This window comes from Panulirus ornatus, chromosome 12 (assembly GCF_036320965.1).
Source record: "Panulirus ornatus isolate Po-2019 chromosome 12, ASM3632096v1, whole genome shotgun sequence".
NCBI classification, from domain to species: domain Eukaryota; kingdom Metazoa; phylum Arthropoda; class Malacostraca; order Decapoda; family Palinuridae; genus Panulirus; species Panulirus ornatus.
The window spans coordinates 50,732,738-50,751,004 of record NC_092235.1 but is presented as its reverse complement, the minus strand read 5'-3'; the positions used below and the strand labels follow the sequence as shown (position 1 = coordinate 50,751,004).

Below are 18,267 nucleotides of genomic sequence, written 5' to 3'. Positions count from 1 at the left end.
GGACCACAGAGCACCTGATTAGAGAGGTATAACCTGTACTCTGTTTTTGTTGTCATTATCATAATGTAGAAGTTGAAAAAAAAAATGTTGGTAAAATAACAAATCTGTTATTTATCAAATAATTGTCTCTTTTCCAAGATGTTTCACTTTTTATATAGACATTATTGTTATATGGTACATAATGGTATTAATATTTTTTCATAGATATTGATTTTAGTTGTTTATGGAATTAGTCGAGTGAATTTATGTACTATTTATTGGTGATAGATTTTAACACTTTTTAGCATTTTTATGTACTTCATTTTTTCTATCCAGTATGGATTTCAAGAAATTTTAGTGCAAGATCTAGAAAATATATTTCTTTGTGATATTGAAAAAGTACTAGAAAATGTCAAGTGAATTATTTTTTTGTGGACTATTGATGCTTCTCATAGCAACCCTGAAAAGGAAATATGTAGCAAGGTTTATTGTTTAAGATTCCAAAAGAGGGAAAGTGCCAACTTTGATATAGGGATTAGGTTGGCCACATTGCCAAGGATTAAGATTCTTGATATCTGCATTTGTATGAGGCATTTTTATTTCTTATGTTTTGTTCACCCTTACTTCACATTTGACCTCCTCCTAGTAGATTTTCAACCATTGTATTTATATTTGCAGTTCAAATAATTTTCATCTCAAGCTAACATGTGTACTGAATCATTACAGTAAACTATCATGCTTATATTCATTATTTTTGACAGCATTATAGCATGTTTAAATAATTTTTCTGTCGCACAAGGTATTGCATTTGACATTTCATTTGATTATTAGTTTTCCTTCATTAGCATCATTTTGTCATATTAACTTCCTAATACCATATATTATACTGCTCTACAAAATGTATTTAATGCTGAAATAAAAAAGTGGGAAGTAGTGTTGTTGCACACGGGGCTGGTATTGATGCCCACTGTTTGGTCTTTCCAGGCAGAGGCAGTGTGCCTGAGGAGGGGTGGGGGTGCTGATATTGGTGATGATGCCTCAACTGCCTCCAGCCGTCCTACCTGCCCCGTGTGCAGTACCACATTCTCCTTCCATTCCCAACTGCGACGTCATGTCCGCTATGAACACCCAGATTTTGATACCAGTGAACTGGAGTTTGGTATCTGTACTTTCTCACAAAACCGACGGATGGAAGAAATCCACATGGAAATGGAGGAGGATGGAGCTGCAGATGACATGCCATTGATGTTGAATTTAAGCTGCTCCTGGTGTGAATTAGAATTTAAGGAGAAAGAGGCCTATGATCAGCACTTAGAAGATCATAATGCCAGTGCATACCAACAGTACATGACCTATTTACATGAGGCAAATATGGATGTAGATAATACTAATGATAGTAGTACAGTCAGTAAAGAAGTTGATAATATTGATCCTACTGGCTCAAGTAACGTGAAAAGTAAAGTTTCAGGCTTTGCTGGTAATGAAAGTCCAAATACAATTAGATTCAAAGAAAAAGTATGTGCTTTAAGTCGAGTGAAAAGAAGAGATAATGGAGAAGAAAAACCCACTTATAAATGCAATTTTTGTGGCATTGTGGATTTCAGTAAGGTAAACATGGAGTATCATTTAGATAAATGTCATGAGGGTGTTGCTCGTCAGTGTGGTCTATGTCATGAATTGTGTCTGGATGCAGCATCTTTGAGGAGTCATCTAGTGCATCATTATAATGGTGTGATAATTTGTCCTGTGTGTCCCATTAGATTCTCTATTAGGAGTCATTTGGTAGCACACTTGGATTGTTGTCACAGCAGTGGTTATATCATTGTATGTGAAGATTGTAACACTGAATTTAGAAATTATGATACTTTTGAAACTCATCAGGCTCATGAACATGGCCGAGGAGCTATCAGGACATGTGAGCTTTGTGATAAGGAAGTAATAGCTCTTGATTATGATAAACACTTGGCAGAACATGAGGATTCAGAGACAACAGATGGTGAAACAAGGCCTCATGCATGTAATTTGTGTCGTGCAAGCTTCATGTTTGTTACTCAACTTTATCATCACAAATATCGAGAGCATCCTGATGCATTCACTTTTAAGTGTGATGAATGTGAGCGTAGATTTAGAACAGAACGGATGCTGGCATCACACAAATGGGGACATAGGTATGGTACTCACCAGTGCCCAGCCTGCAGACTCAAGTACAGACAGGTAGATCAGTTAAAGAGACACCTTCTAAGTGTGCACCCTGAGCTTGAAGGTTATAATTGCAAATATTGTCCCACCACATTGAAAAATTATTCTACTTATGTAGCACATCTTAAGTTTAAACATCCCAAAGAAGCAGGGTATGACAAGAGGCCTGTTAGATGTAAGCTCTGTGGAGAGTCATTTGCTCATAAGGTTCAGTGGAAATATCACATGAGAAACCATAGTCGCTCACTACAGACATGTAAGATTTGTGGTATTAGTATAAAAAACCTTGAAATTCACATGAATCTCCATACAAAAGAGAAAAAATATGAATGTGGTGTCTGTGGTGCAGTGTACCACAATAAGGCTAGCTTTCACTTTCATGTTAAACGTGTTCATATGGGAGAGGAAGTAAGGAAACATATGTGTGGCACTTGTAAGAAGGGTTTTCTTACCCCAGCAGACCTTCGTATTCACATGTCACGGGTTCACCAAGGGGAGAGAAATTACTGGTGCCCAACTTGTAAGAAAGGGTACAAAAGTAAAGTCTCCCTAACATACCATCAGCGATTACATACAGGAGAAAGGCCCCACCAATGTACCCTTTGTGGGAGATCATTTCGTGTTCCCTCATACTTGAAGCGTCACATGGAGCATGACCACCAGGCTCAATACCCTGGTGTTTACTACAAGCAAGGTAGACCAAAATGTCAGGAAGACCGTAGTCAGGCTCAGCGACACTACCCGCATCAACCTAGCTTACGAGAGCCCACAGTAGCTACTCTGGAGGAGACAAACACACATATACCAGAGATTGTGCAGATTACGGTACCCATGGAAATGGGTGGGGAAGTGATTTCCTCTGTAGGCAGTGCACAGGACACAGTTAGAGATCAGCACTTGGAATTAGAACAGGGAGGTGTGGTCTATGTTGTTTATGACAACCAGTATACTGATAATTGAACAAAGATATACTGAATATACCTAAGATATTGAACTTCAGTGTGTAGTGTACTTTTATTACTGAAAAAAAGTCAGTGTTACATCTCATATTTGTTGATAAATATATTAGAATTCTGTTCAGAGTGCAAGGATTATGCCCCTCAACAGGGCTAAGTGTTGCAGATATGAATTCAGACGTGAAGATGTTCATGAATACACATGGCACAGGAAAGCAAGGGTGTACAAAAACAATATTTCTGGTAAGAAAGAATATGATTTGTAATGTGCATGTTATGTAGTCTAAGAGAGAGTTTGAAGGGTTTGACAGATCATATGATAGTAATATGGTTAGCCATTTATTGTGGATGGTATAGAGTCAGCAATGTTAATAAAAAACAGTGATAGAGTTTGAAAAGTTTTGGGATGAAATTGTAAAATAAAATTTATAAAAGTTAAATGAGAAGCTCAGAGAATTTGAAATGGTACAATGTGAGATTAAGCTGATGTTGAGGTAGTTTAAGAGTATGTTTTTAGAGGCTGCCACACTTTAAGTGTAGGGTGTGGGAAGAATGGTACAGTTTTGTAATGAATATTTATGAAAGGTGGTTGAAGAGGGAGAGAGAAAGAAAATAGTTACTAATTCAGGAAAGCTGAATCAGTTGGAAAATGATAAATGGTAGGCAAAGAGTGAAGACCAGGGGTCTCCAAACAGGTGCCCATGGGGACTTAAGCACAAGCATGGATCTTTGGGTCACCTTCTTGTTGCTAAATTAATCCTTCATTAATAATGGGTATTTTTTATAAATTATTTTTTCCTTTTACTAGTCATTTGATATGTAATGTACTGAAGAATGTTGAGATGAGGACTAAGGCATATACCAAGAAAAACGTGTTAGACTTTCGGTGCAAGTACTGGATTTATTCTTACTTCATTATCAGGTCAGTAGAAGAAATAGAAGTGAACAAATAATTACTAAAAGAAATGCTAAATATTTAAAGGAACAAAAATGCACAAGTGAAAATTTATACTAAAACAAAGTGAGGAGATTAAGAAATTTAAAAAAAATGACTCCAAAACGCTTGGATGCGTAATGCATTATGGACCTCTCTACTACTTAGTGCTCATGGGTGCTTCACTGACAGACATGTCACAAACATTTTCTCTTAGATTATTATCACTGTTTGAGCTGCAGTTTGCATAATAAAACGTTTTGCAGTTTTTTAGAGTGTTGGAGTCTATTATAGAAATCTTTAACTGAACACATGGTTAATACCTAGTAAAAGAAGAGTGCTTGCAGGGCCTCCAGATCTGATGGAAGAGATAGAGGACTTTCTTGTATTACCGGTTTGCTTCTTTCACAGATAACAATGAAACTGAAAAATTTCAATTTGAAATTTCTGGGCAACATATTTTGTAAATTACATGTTCGAGAGTGCATTCACATGTAAAACTGATGTATGAAAATCACACAACTAAGAAATCAATAGTGAATTTTTTTTGCCAATATTTTTAAGGACCTTTACTTAAATCAGATGGCCAGAAGAAATGCAAAATGAGAAAATTTGGTACAATGATACTGAAAACAATTTTATCCTCTCTTTTGTGATTCCCAAGTTTTTATAGTACTATGATACTTCTTTGTTTTTTGTTTAATTACCTTCTGTTTACATCTCTTCTCACATTGTTTTTTTACACAAGTACCATCATCAGTCCCTAAGAAGGGATTTTTATTATACTTTATTTTTGTGATATTTCTATAGGAGGACTAATGTAGCTCAGGCTATTGTGTGCAGTAAACAAACTTCCTAATCTCTAGGTAAAGGAAGAAGTGGTTCAAGGTGTGAGCTAATTTTGATTTCTTAAGATTAAGTTTCTGCATAAAAATATCCATAAGAGGCATTTGTCCATGCAAGTATGATATACATACTGTATTTCTGAGATGCATTCCTGAGAAGTGTGTCTTTTAGTTAAACAACTTTCAGCAAATTTACTTTCTCCTAACATCATGAACATATTTGAAGCTTTTCTCACTAAGGGATAATTTTGGTTAATTTTTTTTCACTAAGGTATTACTTAAAATGCATAGGTAGGCTTCATATAATGTTTCTCAAATTAACATAGTTGTGATATAATGCCCTTATCAGTTAAGGAGTAGATTTGCTCTAATTCGTAAAAGACTTGAAGCAGACTTGATTTTGAATTGGGTACCAGGAAAACTACTTTGTGCAATGTTGTAAGTATAACATTGGTTGTGTTTTTTGCTGTGTCTCCTTTAAGTCACCTCATGCTGCCATTGTAACTGTGCGTGGAGTACATTCTCAGCAACATATATATCATGCTTTACATATGTAATCTACCAGTCATGAGTAAAAAATGCCCAAGAGTGAGTCTTGTACTATTAGTAGTAAACAGCCAAGAAAAAGCTTTGTACAATAGATGAAATTAATGATTTTGAACTCTTTAGATTATGATGATGAGCAGCAGACATTGGGAGAGTGCTTGGCTCACTTCCCATGACTGTAAGAACAATATGTGGTAATGTTAAAAGGAATTTCGTAGGCTTTCCAGCTTATGAAAGAAAATACTTACTTTCAACATGGTTGATCCAAGAAGAGACTGCTGTATCCAGTGGCTAGAATGATGCCATGAATTAATTTAAAGACGTGTATTAGTAGAAGAAAAGAGTATTAGTCCAACAGTCTTTAAATATGTTCTTCAAGATGAAACTAGAGCAGCAAGAGAGCCCACAAGAGTCTTTCTCTTTGATGTTCACCTGCAGTTTCATCCACAGAAGGTTCTGCCCCTTTTGTCTACCTGGCTTCTCCACTCATCCTTCCACCTCAGCCCATCTCTGTAAGCAAGATAAATGATCATATCTGGCAAGCATTGATGTTATTGATAATATGATTCATATGGTACTTTATAATGTACTTTAAATCAACTTGCAGCCTTTACTGGTATCATGGAAATTATTCCAGTGTTAGATTCCAAGGAAAATAATGTAGTTTTTATGGAAAAAATAGAGTCAGTTACAATCATTTCACTTAGAGACACAATTTGCAGAAATGAATCCCAAAGTTAGCTGGGGCTGACATGTAAACTGTACCAATATTGTCTTATTTTTACCTCAAGCCATTCACTACAGCTGGGACATACAAACCTCAGTAATTTTTTTCTGTTCCCTGTAGTTGGGAATATGTGTTCAAAATTCTTCAGCCTCCCACCTCATCCCCTAGATTTTTGAAAAATACAACCATTAGTGCTTATAATGGTTTCTCATGCAGTGGTACTGACTACAGCCCAATTTCTTTTCAGTACTCTGCACAGTATATTTGGAGGTGTTAAGAGAGTTTGGATGAGATCTGTGTTCTCAAGTTATGTAATAACTTGTGAAGCTGTGACACTTTTACAAGATGATAGATATTAGTGATGAAAACCCTTAGTGATCATATTTGTTTGTGACAAAAATACTTCTAAAAGTAACACACATTCTCACTGCAAATGCCTGACAGTACTCTTTTGTAGTGAAGTAGCATTGGTTAGGGAATGTATAGCAAATGTAAACAGTGTTTCCCTGGCTTAACTTGTATATTGTTTTGTTTAGAAATTTTTTAATGTTACTTACCAGAATTGGGACGAAAAATTACCATCTTATGTAGTATATTTAGATTTCCAAAAGGCTTTCAGTTAAGTACCTCACAAGAGACTTTTATATAAACTTGAAGAAAGCAGCATGTAGTATTAAATGGCAAAGCCCAGATTGGCTAAATGTAACAAGTGGTGTGCCACAGGTGTCAGTCCCAGGCCCAATTCTCTACATGATATACATTAATGACCTAGAACTCAGTCTCATATCTAAGATTTCCAAATTTGCTGATGATACTAAACAAGGAGGTAGAGCTGTAAACAGGGTAGACTGTGAAATGATTCAGAGAGATCTTAACTTACTAGCAGAGTGGTCAGACAGATGGCAAATGAAGATTAATGTAGACAAGTGTAATGTTATGCAATTTGGAGACAGGAATTTACTTTATGACTACACACTATTCAGAAACTCTCTAACTAGAGTAAATGGAAAAAAAGGATCTTAGAGTTGTTATTTGAAATAATTTGAATTACACTAAACAGTGTCAAGCAGCAAGTAATAAAGGCAACCAAATGTTAGGTTTCATGGCCAGGAACATAGATTATAAATCAGAAACAATGCTCACACTTCATAATTCTCCAATAAGACCTTGAATATGCAGTCCAGTTTTGGTCCCCAAACTTTATAGAAAATGAGGAAAAGTTAGAGCAAGTCAAACATTTGCAACAAAATTTATCCCATCCCTTAGAAATCTGGCATATGAAGACAGTCTAAAATGATTGGATCTCTTCTCTCTTAAAAAAACACAGGCTTCTCAGCAACTTAACCCAAGTGTTCAAAATTCTGAAGAAGTTTGGTAAAGTAAACCATGAGCATCTTTTTCAAATGCAAGAAAATGCAGTTACTAGAATGAGTGGAATAAAAAAAAGCTAAAAACTGTAGTATGGACATGAGAAAAAGCTTCTTTTTCTATAGGTGTGTTGAGCACTGGAATAAATTGATGTCAGACATAGTGATTGCTAAAACTATAGAGACCTTCAAAAATCATTCAGACAATTGTTTTATGAATTCAGGTATAATCTGAGAAAAACGCCAGAAGTAACATATGAAAGACAGCGGTAGTGGGGACACTAGAAGGCTAATGCGCAGCAGCAGTGAGTTGGTGATAGCTTTAAAAACTACTGTGCGGATTTTTTTTTTTTAGTCAAGTTATATCTTTTTTCTTTTTTTCAGACAACTCATTCGTGGGCCAGTCAGGCCTGTTGTCTGTTTTTCTCATGTAAACTCATGTAAATAGCAAACTCATGGAATTAGTTTATGAATATTTGAGTACACAGTAATCTGCTCACTGATTGTACAGTGGACATTAACACTTCTGCAGGGAAAGTTTGATAACAGTCCAGATTTTTCATAATTTTTTTATTTCCTACAATAGCAAGGTAGTGCCAAGAACAGATGAGCCATGGCCTTATTTGCTCAACCATCCACTCTCTAGCTATTTTGTATAAAGCAACAAAACTACAGCCTACCATCCACAGGAAAACCACAGACCATTCTGTTGTTTTCCAGACCACTTCATATACTATGGTTCAGGTCATTGACAGCATGTCACCCCCTTTATACATCACTCCATTTCAGTCATTCTCATGCATGCCTCTCATCCTTCTGAATGTTCAGACCACAATACCTTACTGCCTGTTTCATTCCATCCTTCCATGTCCTTTTTATTCCCTTTCTCTCTTGCTTCTTCTACTTCTGACATATAGATCTTCTTACTCTTTCTTTCTTTATGTCAAAATATGAAATACAGGATAATATGTTCTACAATGTTTCTGTAGCTATAACAGAAGAGGCTTGCTGGGGTGACATGGGATGAGGAGAGATTGAGTTAATCAAACATCGGTAGAGGCTTGTCTGTATCTTCTTTTGAGGAAGAAACTGTTGGAGTATTTATTGAAGGATACTGGAGTTTTTCTGACTTTTTTCTGATTTATATGAAAAATATATCCAAAGATTGTTGGACAAGTTTCTCTTTCTTCTGATGAAATTATTCATTGTAGCAATTTATATGTGTTCATTATTACCCTGTTAGCTGCAGAGCTACAGTCTGTTTAGATCATTTTACTTATGATGGCCATTGTTTCAAAATCGTTAGGACAATTTCTGGATGCTTCATGGTCAACAGTAACAGCTTCACTCCTCATTCTGATATGTAGACAACTGCACCTCCTAAGATGTTGACTAATCATTAGCAGTGCCAAAAGTTTCCATATCTAACCAAAATCTTTTTCTGTATGTGCTAAGAAGCATATTCTGGTGATTTTTTTTAAAGTCCAAACACTTAAAAGTCCTTTCATGTTTTTCAGTATATCTTTTTGGTATATCTTTTTGAGCACAATTTTTGATTTTCTCAGCATGAATATGAATTGTTCTTGCTGTTGATATCTAGTGATATCAACAGCCCATTGTCCAGCTTGAGAATACCATAATACATCTAATTTCTTTTTAAGGTTGATTATCCTGTATTTCTCCTGCCATAGACACAACTATTACTAAATGGGTGTTATGGTTTTATTGGGTTTTAACAATTGACCTTTATTATCAGTTAAAAAATGATGCACACAGTGACAAATGATGGAAATGCGTGAGACTGACATTGCAGAGCAATAACTGTTGTTCACTGCTGTGAGCTCTTAAGTGAGGTGGTCTGTAACAACCACAATGGCATGCCATTTGAAATTATTGAAATATTCGATTTCTTCAATTCTTTGATTTATGTTGCTCAAGTCATCTGTAACAGCAATTTTGCTGTGAAACATTGTTATGGTTATTGCCTTTGAATTTTTTGTTTATTTGCTTGATGTTTCATGCACCTGATAGAAGTATTCATTTCATGTTATCAAAGAAATTTTTACCATAATGTTAAAAAAATGTATTATTTTATTGATTAACATATGATTATAGTAATGTAAGTCAGGAGCAATAGTTTCAAAGTTCATAATATCTTCTCTTTCAAATTACAAGTGAAGGCTGACAGATTTTCATATTGGTGATTTTTTACAAACTGCCACCTTGCCTTACATCTCAGATTAAGACAAGTTGGCAGAAACTTACTGTCATGTGAAATACGAGTAATGTTTGTCAGTAAGCATAATGGTCTGTTTTTCTAAATATATGCGATGTGACCGTAATATAAATTTTGCCTTTTTCCTTGTTCATTGAAAATAGATACACATTTTAAAGTAATTTCAGAACTTGCTGTGGTACTCACTGCCTTTTTATCAAATTTTACAGTAGGCCTTCTGTATGAAAGGTTAGTGACCCTTGATCTACAACATAATTCCTGAATAGAAAAATCATAAATATGAATATAAATAAAAGGAAAGAGAATTAGGGTAAAGAAAAAAACAGAAATTAGAGTAACAAGCTGTTTTGGAAGGATGTACACAAATGTTAATGAGAGGCATGTATGAGGAACAAATGTGAGATGGTTAACTCAGAGGGATGGTTGGTGACAAACAAGGAGAGAATGTGACAAAGAGACTGACTGAAAATGATAGAAGTGACTGAAAATGATAGTGAGAGATACATGGCTTTTGGTATTAGCATTAGAGGTAAGAAGTGAGAGATACAAGGCTTTTGGTATTGTAGCATTAGAGGTAAGAAGTGGAATATTTGTTTGGGTAAGGAAGACTTTACAAAAGAATGATTGCAGAATTAGATGTGTACATGTTGTGCCATTAGGAAGAATGCATCAAATGGTTTGCATTCCTACAGTCTAAACTTTAATATGTTTGGTAAGCTCACCACACTTGTAAGTAACATGTTACTGTATTGATATATTCACATATCATTATTTTACAGAAAAACTCTTTAAAGTGGATAGACAAAAAAGAAGTAAGGATTTTTATTTTCACTCATTGAAAATGGTGTTCTGAGGGCACACTAAATATCCAGGGTAGCCATAGCCTGTGGATTATTCCTTAAACTGTGGCGTATGTCTGAAATGAAGCTCACTTAGTGTACAAATATTAGAAAAACATAAGAAAAATTTCCCCTTTAATATGTTATTAGAGTAAGTACCAAAAAATTGGTACACCTGATGCCCTACTTACAACCAATGTGACTTATGACCATCCGTACACATGACTGAAAAAAATATAAATTTGAAAATGAAAATGAAATATGAATTAGAGAATCTTAAGTAAAAGGGAAAAAGAAACTACAGAATCATATAATAAAGCTGGTTAAGAGAAAATGAGATAATCATGATAGAAATTGAGTAGGATGAAAGAATGCTCTGCAAGTATACAAATTCACCATGCCATGCTGACATGCATTCGACTTTTGTCCATTTCTAGATCTGACCAGTCAGTCAGAACAGAAGTCAGACATACGTTGGGGAGGGGGTGTAAATTTTCACCTCTACAATGGTGTAAGGGATAATGAGCTGATTGGGGGATGTCCCTGGCTGGCAGTATGGGTGCTTCTTATTTATGGTAGTATATGATGATTTTGAACCAGGGCATGTGAAGCATCTGGTGTAAACCATGGAAAGTTCTGTGGGGCCTGGATGTGAAAGGGAGCTGTGGTTTCGGTGCATTATACATGACAGCTAGAGACTGAGTGTGAACGAATGTGGCCTTTATTGTCTTTTCCTAGCGCTACTGCACATGCGGGGGGAAGGGGTTGTTATTTCATGTGTGGAGGGGTGGCGATGGGAATGAATAAAGCAGACAGTATGAATTATGTACATGTGTATATATGTATATGTCTGTGTGTGTATATATATGTATACGTTGAGATGTATAGGTATGTATATTTGCGTGTGTGGACGTGTATATATATACATGTGTATGTGGGTAGGTTGGGCCATTTTTCATCTGTTTCCCTGCGCTACCTCGCTAACACGGGAGACAGCGACAAAGTAAAATAAATGAAAATTAATAATGATGATTTTGAGTTTTTTCTCGGATTGATTTCTCTAAATATGCTCCTAACCATGTTAGACACTCTATGGTTTACTTTCCATCCGTGATTTTTACACATCCCACATGTATCGTTTACAAATTTTTATGTATTTTATGTATGAAATATCTATGCATTTATATATCATTTTTACAAATTTTGTACATAAGAGTGACAAGAAAATTACCTTATATTCACTTAGATATAATCTGGGGATAGATTTGATTGCAGTAGAGCCCAAATGTAATAACACTTTCTTTGACTGTTTATGGGTGACTGTGATGCATACTTTTTCTAGTGAGATCTCAGGATAAGAGATAGAATCATACATCAGTTTGGAATTTAAAACATTGCTGCCAAAATCTTTGCCACTCCACAGGCATTCCTGTTGAGCTGGTAAGTTGCAGTGTAAGTGCAAGTCTACCCTTAAAAGACAATATCAAACTATCACTTGATATGCCAGGAACACACGTACAAGGATCTATGCTGAAATTTTCAGGAAAATCTATTTTTTCAAAAAAATCAAGAAAAATCCTAGGGTAATATTTTGCTCAGATTTTCAAGTTCTTCAGATTTTAATGAAACTCAGGGTATATGTGGTATTCTATATGGTGATTAAGGATATCGAGTCAAAAGACTGCATTTCGTAAAATTGAGCGCTTAACCACATATTTAATATTAATAAATAATTAAATTAAAATGCTAATTACTCGACTAATTACACGAATCTTAAGTTTATAACCAAAGATAGTCATTCAACACACGTACAAAGATCTATGCTGAAATTTTCAGGAAAATCTATTTTTTCAAAAAAATCAAGAAAAATCCTAGGCTATAGCCTGGGGTAATATTTTGCTCAGATTTTCAAGTTCTTCAGATTTTAATGAAACTCAGGGTATATGTGGTATTCTATATGGTGATTAAGGATATCGAGTCAAAAGACTGCATTTCGTAAAATTGAGCGCTTAACCACAGATTTAATATTAATTATAATCAATTATATTAATATAATAATTACTCGACTAATTACACGAATCTTAAGGTTATAACCAAAGATTGTCATTCAACACACGTACAAGGATCTATGCTGAAAATTTCAGGAAAATCTATTTTTTGAAAAAAATCAAGAAAAATCCTAGGGTAATATCCTTGGGTAATATTTTGCTTAGATTTTCAAGTTCTTCAGATTTCAATGAAACTCAGGGTATATGTGGTATTCTATATGGTGATTAAGGATATCGAGTCAAAAGACTGCATTTCGTAAAATTGAGCGCTTAACCACATATCAAATATTAATTATAATTAATTATATTAATATAATAATTACTCGACTAATTACACGAATCTTAAGGTTATAACCAAAGATTGTCATTCAACACACGTACAAGAATCAATGCTGAAATTTTCAGGAAAATATTTTTTCAAAAAAATCAAGAAAAATCCTAGGCTATAACCTTGGGTAATATTTTGCTCAGATTTTCAAGTTCTTCAGATTTTAATGAAACTCAGGGTATATGTGGTATTCTATATGGTGATTAAGGATATCGAGTCAAAAGACTGCATTTCGTAAAATTGAGAGCTTAACCACATATTTAATATTAATTATAATTAATTATATTCATATAATAATTACTCGACTAATTACACGAATCTTAAGGTTATAACCAAAGATTGTCATTCAACACACGTACAAGGATCTATGCTGAAATTTTCAGGAAAATCTATTTTTTCAAAAAATTCAAGAAAAATCCTAGGCTATAGCTTGGGTAATATTTTGCTCAGATTTTCAAGTTCTTAAGATTTTAATGAAACTCAGGGTATTTGTGGTATTCTATATGGTGATTAAGGATATCGAGTCAAAAGACTGCATTTCGTAAAATTGAGAGCTTAACCACAGATTTAATATTAATTATAATTAATTATATTAATATGCTATTTACTCGACTAATTACACGAATCTTAAGGTTATAACCAAAGATAGTCATTCAACACACGTTCCAGGATCTATGCTGAAATTTTCAGGAAAATCTATTTTTTCAAAAATCAAAAAAATCAAGAAAAATCCTAGGCCTTGGGTAATATTTTGCTCAGATTTTCAAGTTCTTCAGATTTTAATGAAACTCAGGGTATATGTGGTATTCTATATGGTGATTAAGGATATCGAGTCAAAAGACTGCATTTCGTAAAATTGAGCGCTTAACCACATATTTAATATTAATTATAGTTAATTATATTAATATGCTAATTACTCGACTAATTACACGAATCTTAAGGTTATAACCAAAGATTGTCATTCAACACAAGTACAAGGATCTATGCTGAAATTTTCAGGAAAATCTATTTTTTCAAAAAAATCAAGAAAAATCCTAGGTTATATTTTGCTCAGATTTTCAAGTTCTTCAGATTTTAATGAAACTCAGGGTATATGTGGTATTCTATATGGTGATTAAGGATATCGAGTCAAAAGACTGCATTTCGTAAAATTGAGCGCTTAACCACATATTTAATATTAATTATAATAAATTATATTAATATGCTAATTACTCGACTAATTACACGAATGTTAAGGTTATAACCAAAGATTGTCATTCAACACACGTACAAGGATCTATGCTGAAATTTTCAGGAAAATCTATTTTTTCAAAAAAATCAAGAAAAATCCTAGGCTATAGCCTGGGTAATATTTTGCTCAGATTTTCAAGTTCTTCAGATTTTAATGAAACTCAGGGTATATGTGGTATTCTATATGGTGATTAAGGATATCGAGTCAAAAGACTGCATTTCGTAAAATTGAGCGCTTAACCACATATCTAATGTTAATTATAATTAATTATATTAATATAATAATTACTCGACTAATTACACGAATCTTAAGGTTATAACCAAAGATTGTCATTCAACACACGTACAAGGATCTATGCTGAAATTTTCAGGAAAATCTATTTTTTCAAAAAAATCAAGAAAAATCCTAGGCCATAGCCTAGGGTAATATTTTGCTCAGATTTTCAAGTTCTTCAGATTTTAATGAAACTCAGGGTATATGTGGTATTCTATATGGTGATTAAGGATATCGAGTCAAAAGCCTGCATTTCGTAAAATTGAGCGCTTAACCACATATTTAATATTAATTATAATTAATTATATTAATATGCTAATTACTCGACTAATTACACGAATCTTAAGGTTATAACCAAAGATTGTCATTCAACACACGTACAAGGATCTATGCTGAAATTTTCAGGAAAATCTATTTTTTTCAAAAAAATCAAGAAAAATCCTAGGCTATAGCCTGGGTTAATATTTTGCTTAGATATTCAAGTTCTTCAGATTTCAATGAAACTCAGGGTATATGTGGTATTCTATATGGTGATTAAGGATATCGAGTCAAAAGACTGCATTTCGTAAAATTGAGCGCTTAACCACATATCTAATGTTAATTATAATTAATTATATCAATATAATAATTACTCGACTAATTACACGAATCTTAAGGTTATAACCAAAGATTGTCATTCAACACACGTACAAGGATCTATGCTGAAATTTTCAGGAAAATCTATTTTGTCAAAAAAATCAAGAAAAATCCTAGGCTATAGCCTAGGGTAATATTTTGCTCAGATTTTCAAGTTCTTCAGATTTTAATGAAACTCAGGGTATATGTGGTATTCTATATGGTGATTAAGGATATCGAGTCAAAAGACTGCATTTCGTAAAATTGAGCGCTTAACCACATATTTAATATTAATTATAATTAATTATATTAATATGCTAATTACTGGACTAATTACACGAATCTTAAGGTTATAACCAAAGATTGTCATTCAACACACGTACAAGGATCTATGCTGAAATTTTCAGGAAAATCTATTTTTTCAAAAAATCAAGAAAAATCCTAGGGTAATATTTTGCTCAGATTTTCAAGTTCTTCAGATTTTAATGAAACTCAGGGTATATGTGGTATTCTATATGGTGATTAAGGATATCGAGTCAAAAGATTGCATTTCGTAAAATTGAGCGCTTAACCACATATTTAATATTAATCATAATTAATTATATTCATATAATAATTACTCGACTAATTACACGAATCTTAAGGTTATAACCAAAGATTGTCATTCAACACACGTACAAGGATCTATGCTGAAATTTTCAGGAAAATCTATTTTTTCAAAAAAATCAAGAAAAATCCTAGGCCTTGGGTTATATTTTGCTCAGATTTTCAAGTTCTTAAGATTTTAATGAAACTCAGGGTATATGTGGTATTCTATATGGTGAATAAGGATATCGAGTCAAAAGACTGCATTTCGTAAAATTGAGCGCTTAACCACATACTTAATATTAATTATAATCAATTATATTAATATGCTAATTACTCGACTAATTACACGAATCTTAAGGTTATAACCAAAGATTGTCATTCAACACAAGTACAAGGATCTATGCTGAAATTTTCAGGAAAATCTATTTTTTCAAAAAAATCAAGAAAAATCCTTTTTTTTCAAAAAAATCAAGAAAAATCCTAGGCTATAGCCTTGGGTAATATTTTGCTCAGATTTTCAAGTTCTTCAGATTTTAATGAAACTCAGGGTATATGTGGTATTCTATATGGTGATTAAGGATATCGAGTCAAAAGACTGCATTTCGTAAAATTGAGCGCTTAACCACATATTTAATAATAAATAATTAAATTAAAATGCTAATTACTCGACTAATTACACGAATCTTAAGTTTATAACCAAAGATAGTCATTCAACACACGTACAAAGATCTATGCTGAAATTTTCAGGAAAATCTATTTTTTCAAAAAAATCAAGAAAAATCCTAGGCTATAGCCTGGGTAATATTTTGCTCAGATTTTCAAGTTCTTCAGATTTTAATGAAACTCAGGGTATATGTGGTATTCTATATGGTGATTAAGGATATCGAGTCAAAAGCCTGCATTTCGTAAAATTGAGCGCTTAACCACATATTTAATATTAATTATAATTAATTATATTAATATGCTAATTACTCAATTAATTACACAAATGTTAAGGTTATAACCAAAGATTGTCATTCAACACACGTAAAAGGATCTATGCTGAAATTTTCAGGAAAATCTATTTTTTCAAAAAAATCAAGAAAAATCCTAGGCTATAGCCTGGGTTAATATTTTGCTTAGATATTCAAGTTCTTCAGATTTCAATGAAACTCAGGGTATATGTGGTATTCTATATGGTGATTAAGGATATCGAGTCAAAAGACTGCATTTCGTAAAACTGAGCGCTTAACCACATATCTAATGTTAATTATAATTAATTATATTAATATAATAATTACTCGACTAATTACACGAATCTTAAGGTTATAAATAAAGATTGTCATTCAACACACGTACAAGGATCTATGCTGAATATTTCAGGAAAATCCATTTTGTCAAAAAAATCAAGAAAAATCCTAGGCTATAGCCTGGGGTAATATTTTGCTCAGATTTTCAAGTTCTTCAGATTTTAATGAAACTCAGGGTATATGTGGTATTCTATATGGTGATTAAGGATATCGAGTCAAAAGAATGCATTTCGTAAAATTGAGCGCTTAACCACATATTTAATATTAATTATAATTAATTATATTAATATGCTAATTACTCGACTAATTACACGAATCTTAAGGTTATAACCAAAGATTGTCATTCAACACACGTACAAGGATCTATGCTGAAATTTTCAGGAAAATTTATTTTTTCAAAAAAATCAAGAAAAATCCTAGGCCTTGGGTAATATTTTGCTCAGATTTTCAAGTTCTTCAGATTTTAATGAAACTCAGGGTATATGTGGTATTCTATATGGTGATTAAGGATATCGAGTCAAAAGACTGCATTTCGTAAAATTGAGCGCTTAACCACATATTTAATATTAATCATAATTAATTATATTAATATAATAATTACTCGACTAATTACACGAATCTTAAGGTTATAACCAAAGATTGTCATTCAACACACGTACAAGGATCTATGCTGAAATTTTCAGGAAAATCTATTTTGTCAAAAAAATCAAGAAAAATCCTAGGCCTGGGGTAATATTTTGCTCAGATTTTCAAGTTCTTCAGATTTTAATGAAACTCAGGGTATATGTGGTATTCTATATGGTGATTAAGGATATCGAGTCAAAAGACTGCATTTCGTAAAATTGAGCGCTTAACCACATATGTAATATTAAATAATTAAATTAAAATGCTAATTACTCGACTAATTACACGAATCTTAAGTTTATAACCAAAGATAGTCATTCAACACACGTACAAAGATCTATGCTGAAATTTTCAGGAAAATCTATTTTTTCAAAAAAATCAAGAAAAATCCTAGGCCATAGCCTAGGGTAATATTTTGCTCAGATTTTCAAGTTCTTCAGATTTTAATGAAACACAGGGTATATGTGGTATTCTATATGGTGATTAAGGATATCGAGTCAAAAGATTGCATTTCGTAAAATTGAGCGCTTAACCACATATTTAATATTAATCATAATTAATTATATTCATATAATAATTACTCGAATAATTACACGAATCTTAAGGTTATAACCAAAGATTGTCATTCAACACACGTACAAGG

At 33.2% G+C, this 18,267-nt stretch overlaps 1 protein-coding gene across 4 annotated transcripts in view; it reads left to right on the top strand.

Annotated features, from left to right (window-relative positions):
• Positions 1-18,267, top strand: part of LOC139752051 (uncharacterized) — a 233,328-nt gene that overhangs the window by 195,692 nt on the left and 19,369 nt on the right. The window contains exon 6 of one of the 4 annotated variants that reach the window (XM_071667872.1): positions 964-9,206. The exons of the other annotated variants lie outside the window; for them this stretch is intronic. Coding sequence (XP_071523973.1) covers positions 964-3,138 — 2,175 coding nt within the window. The 3' untranslated portion in view covers positions 3,139-9,206. Of the gene's footprint in view, positions 1-963; positions 9,207-18,267 lie in introns of those variants that run through there. 4 annotated transcript variants of the gene reach the window in all.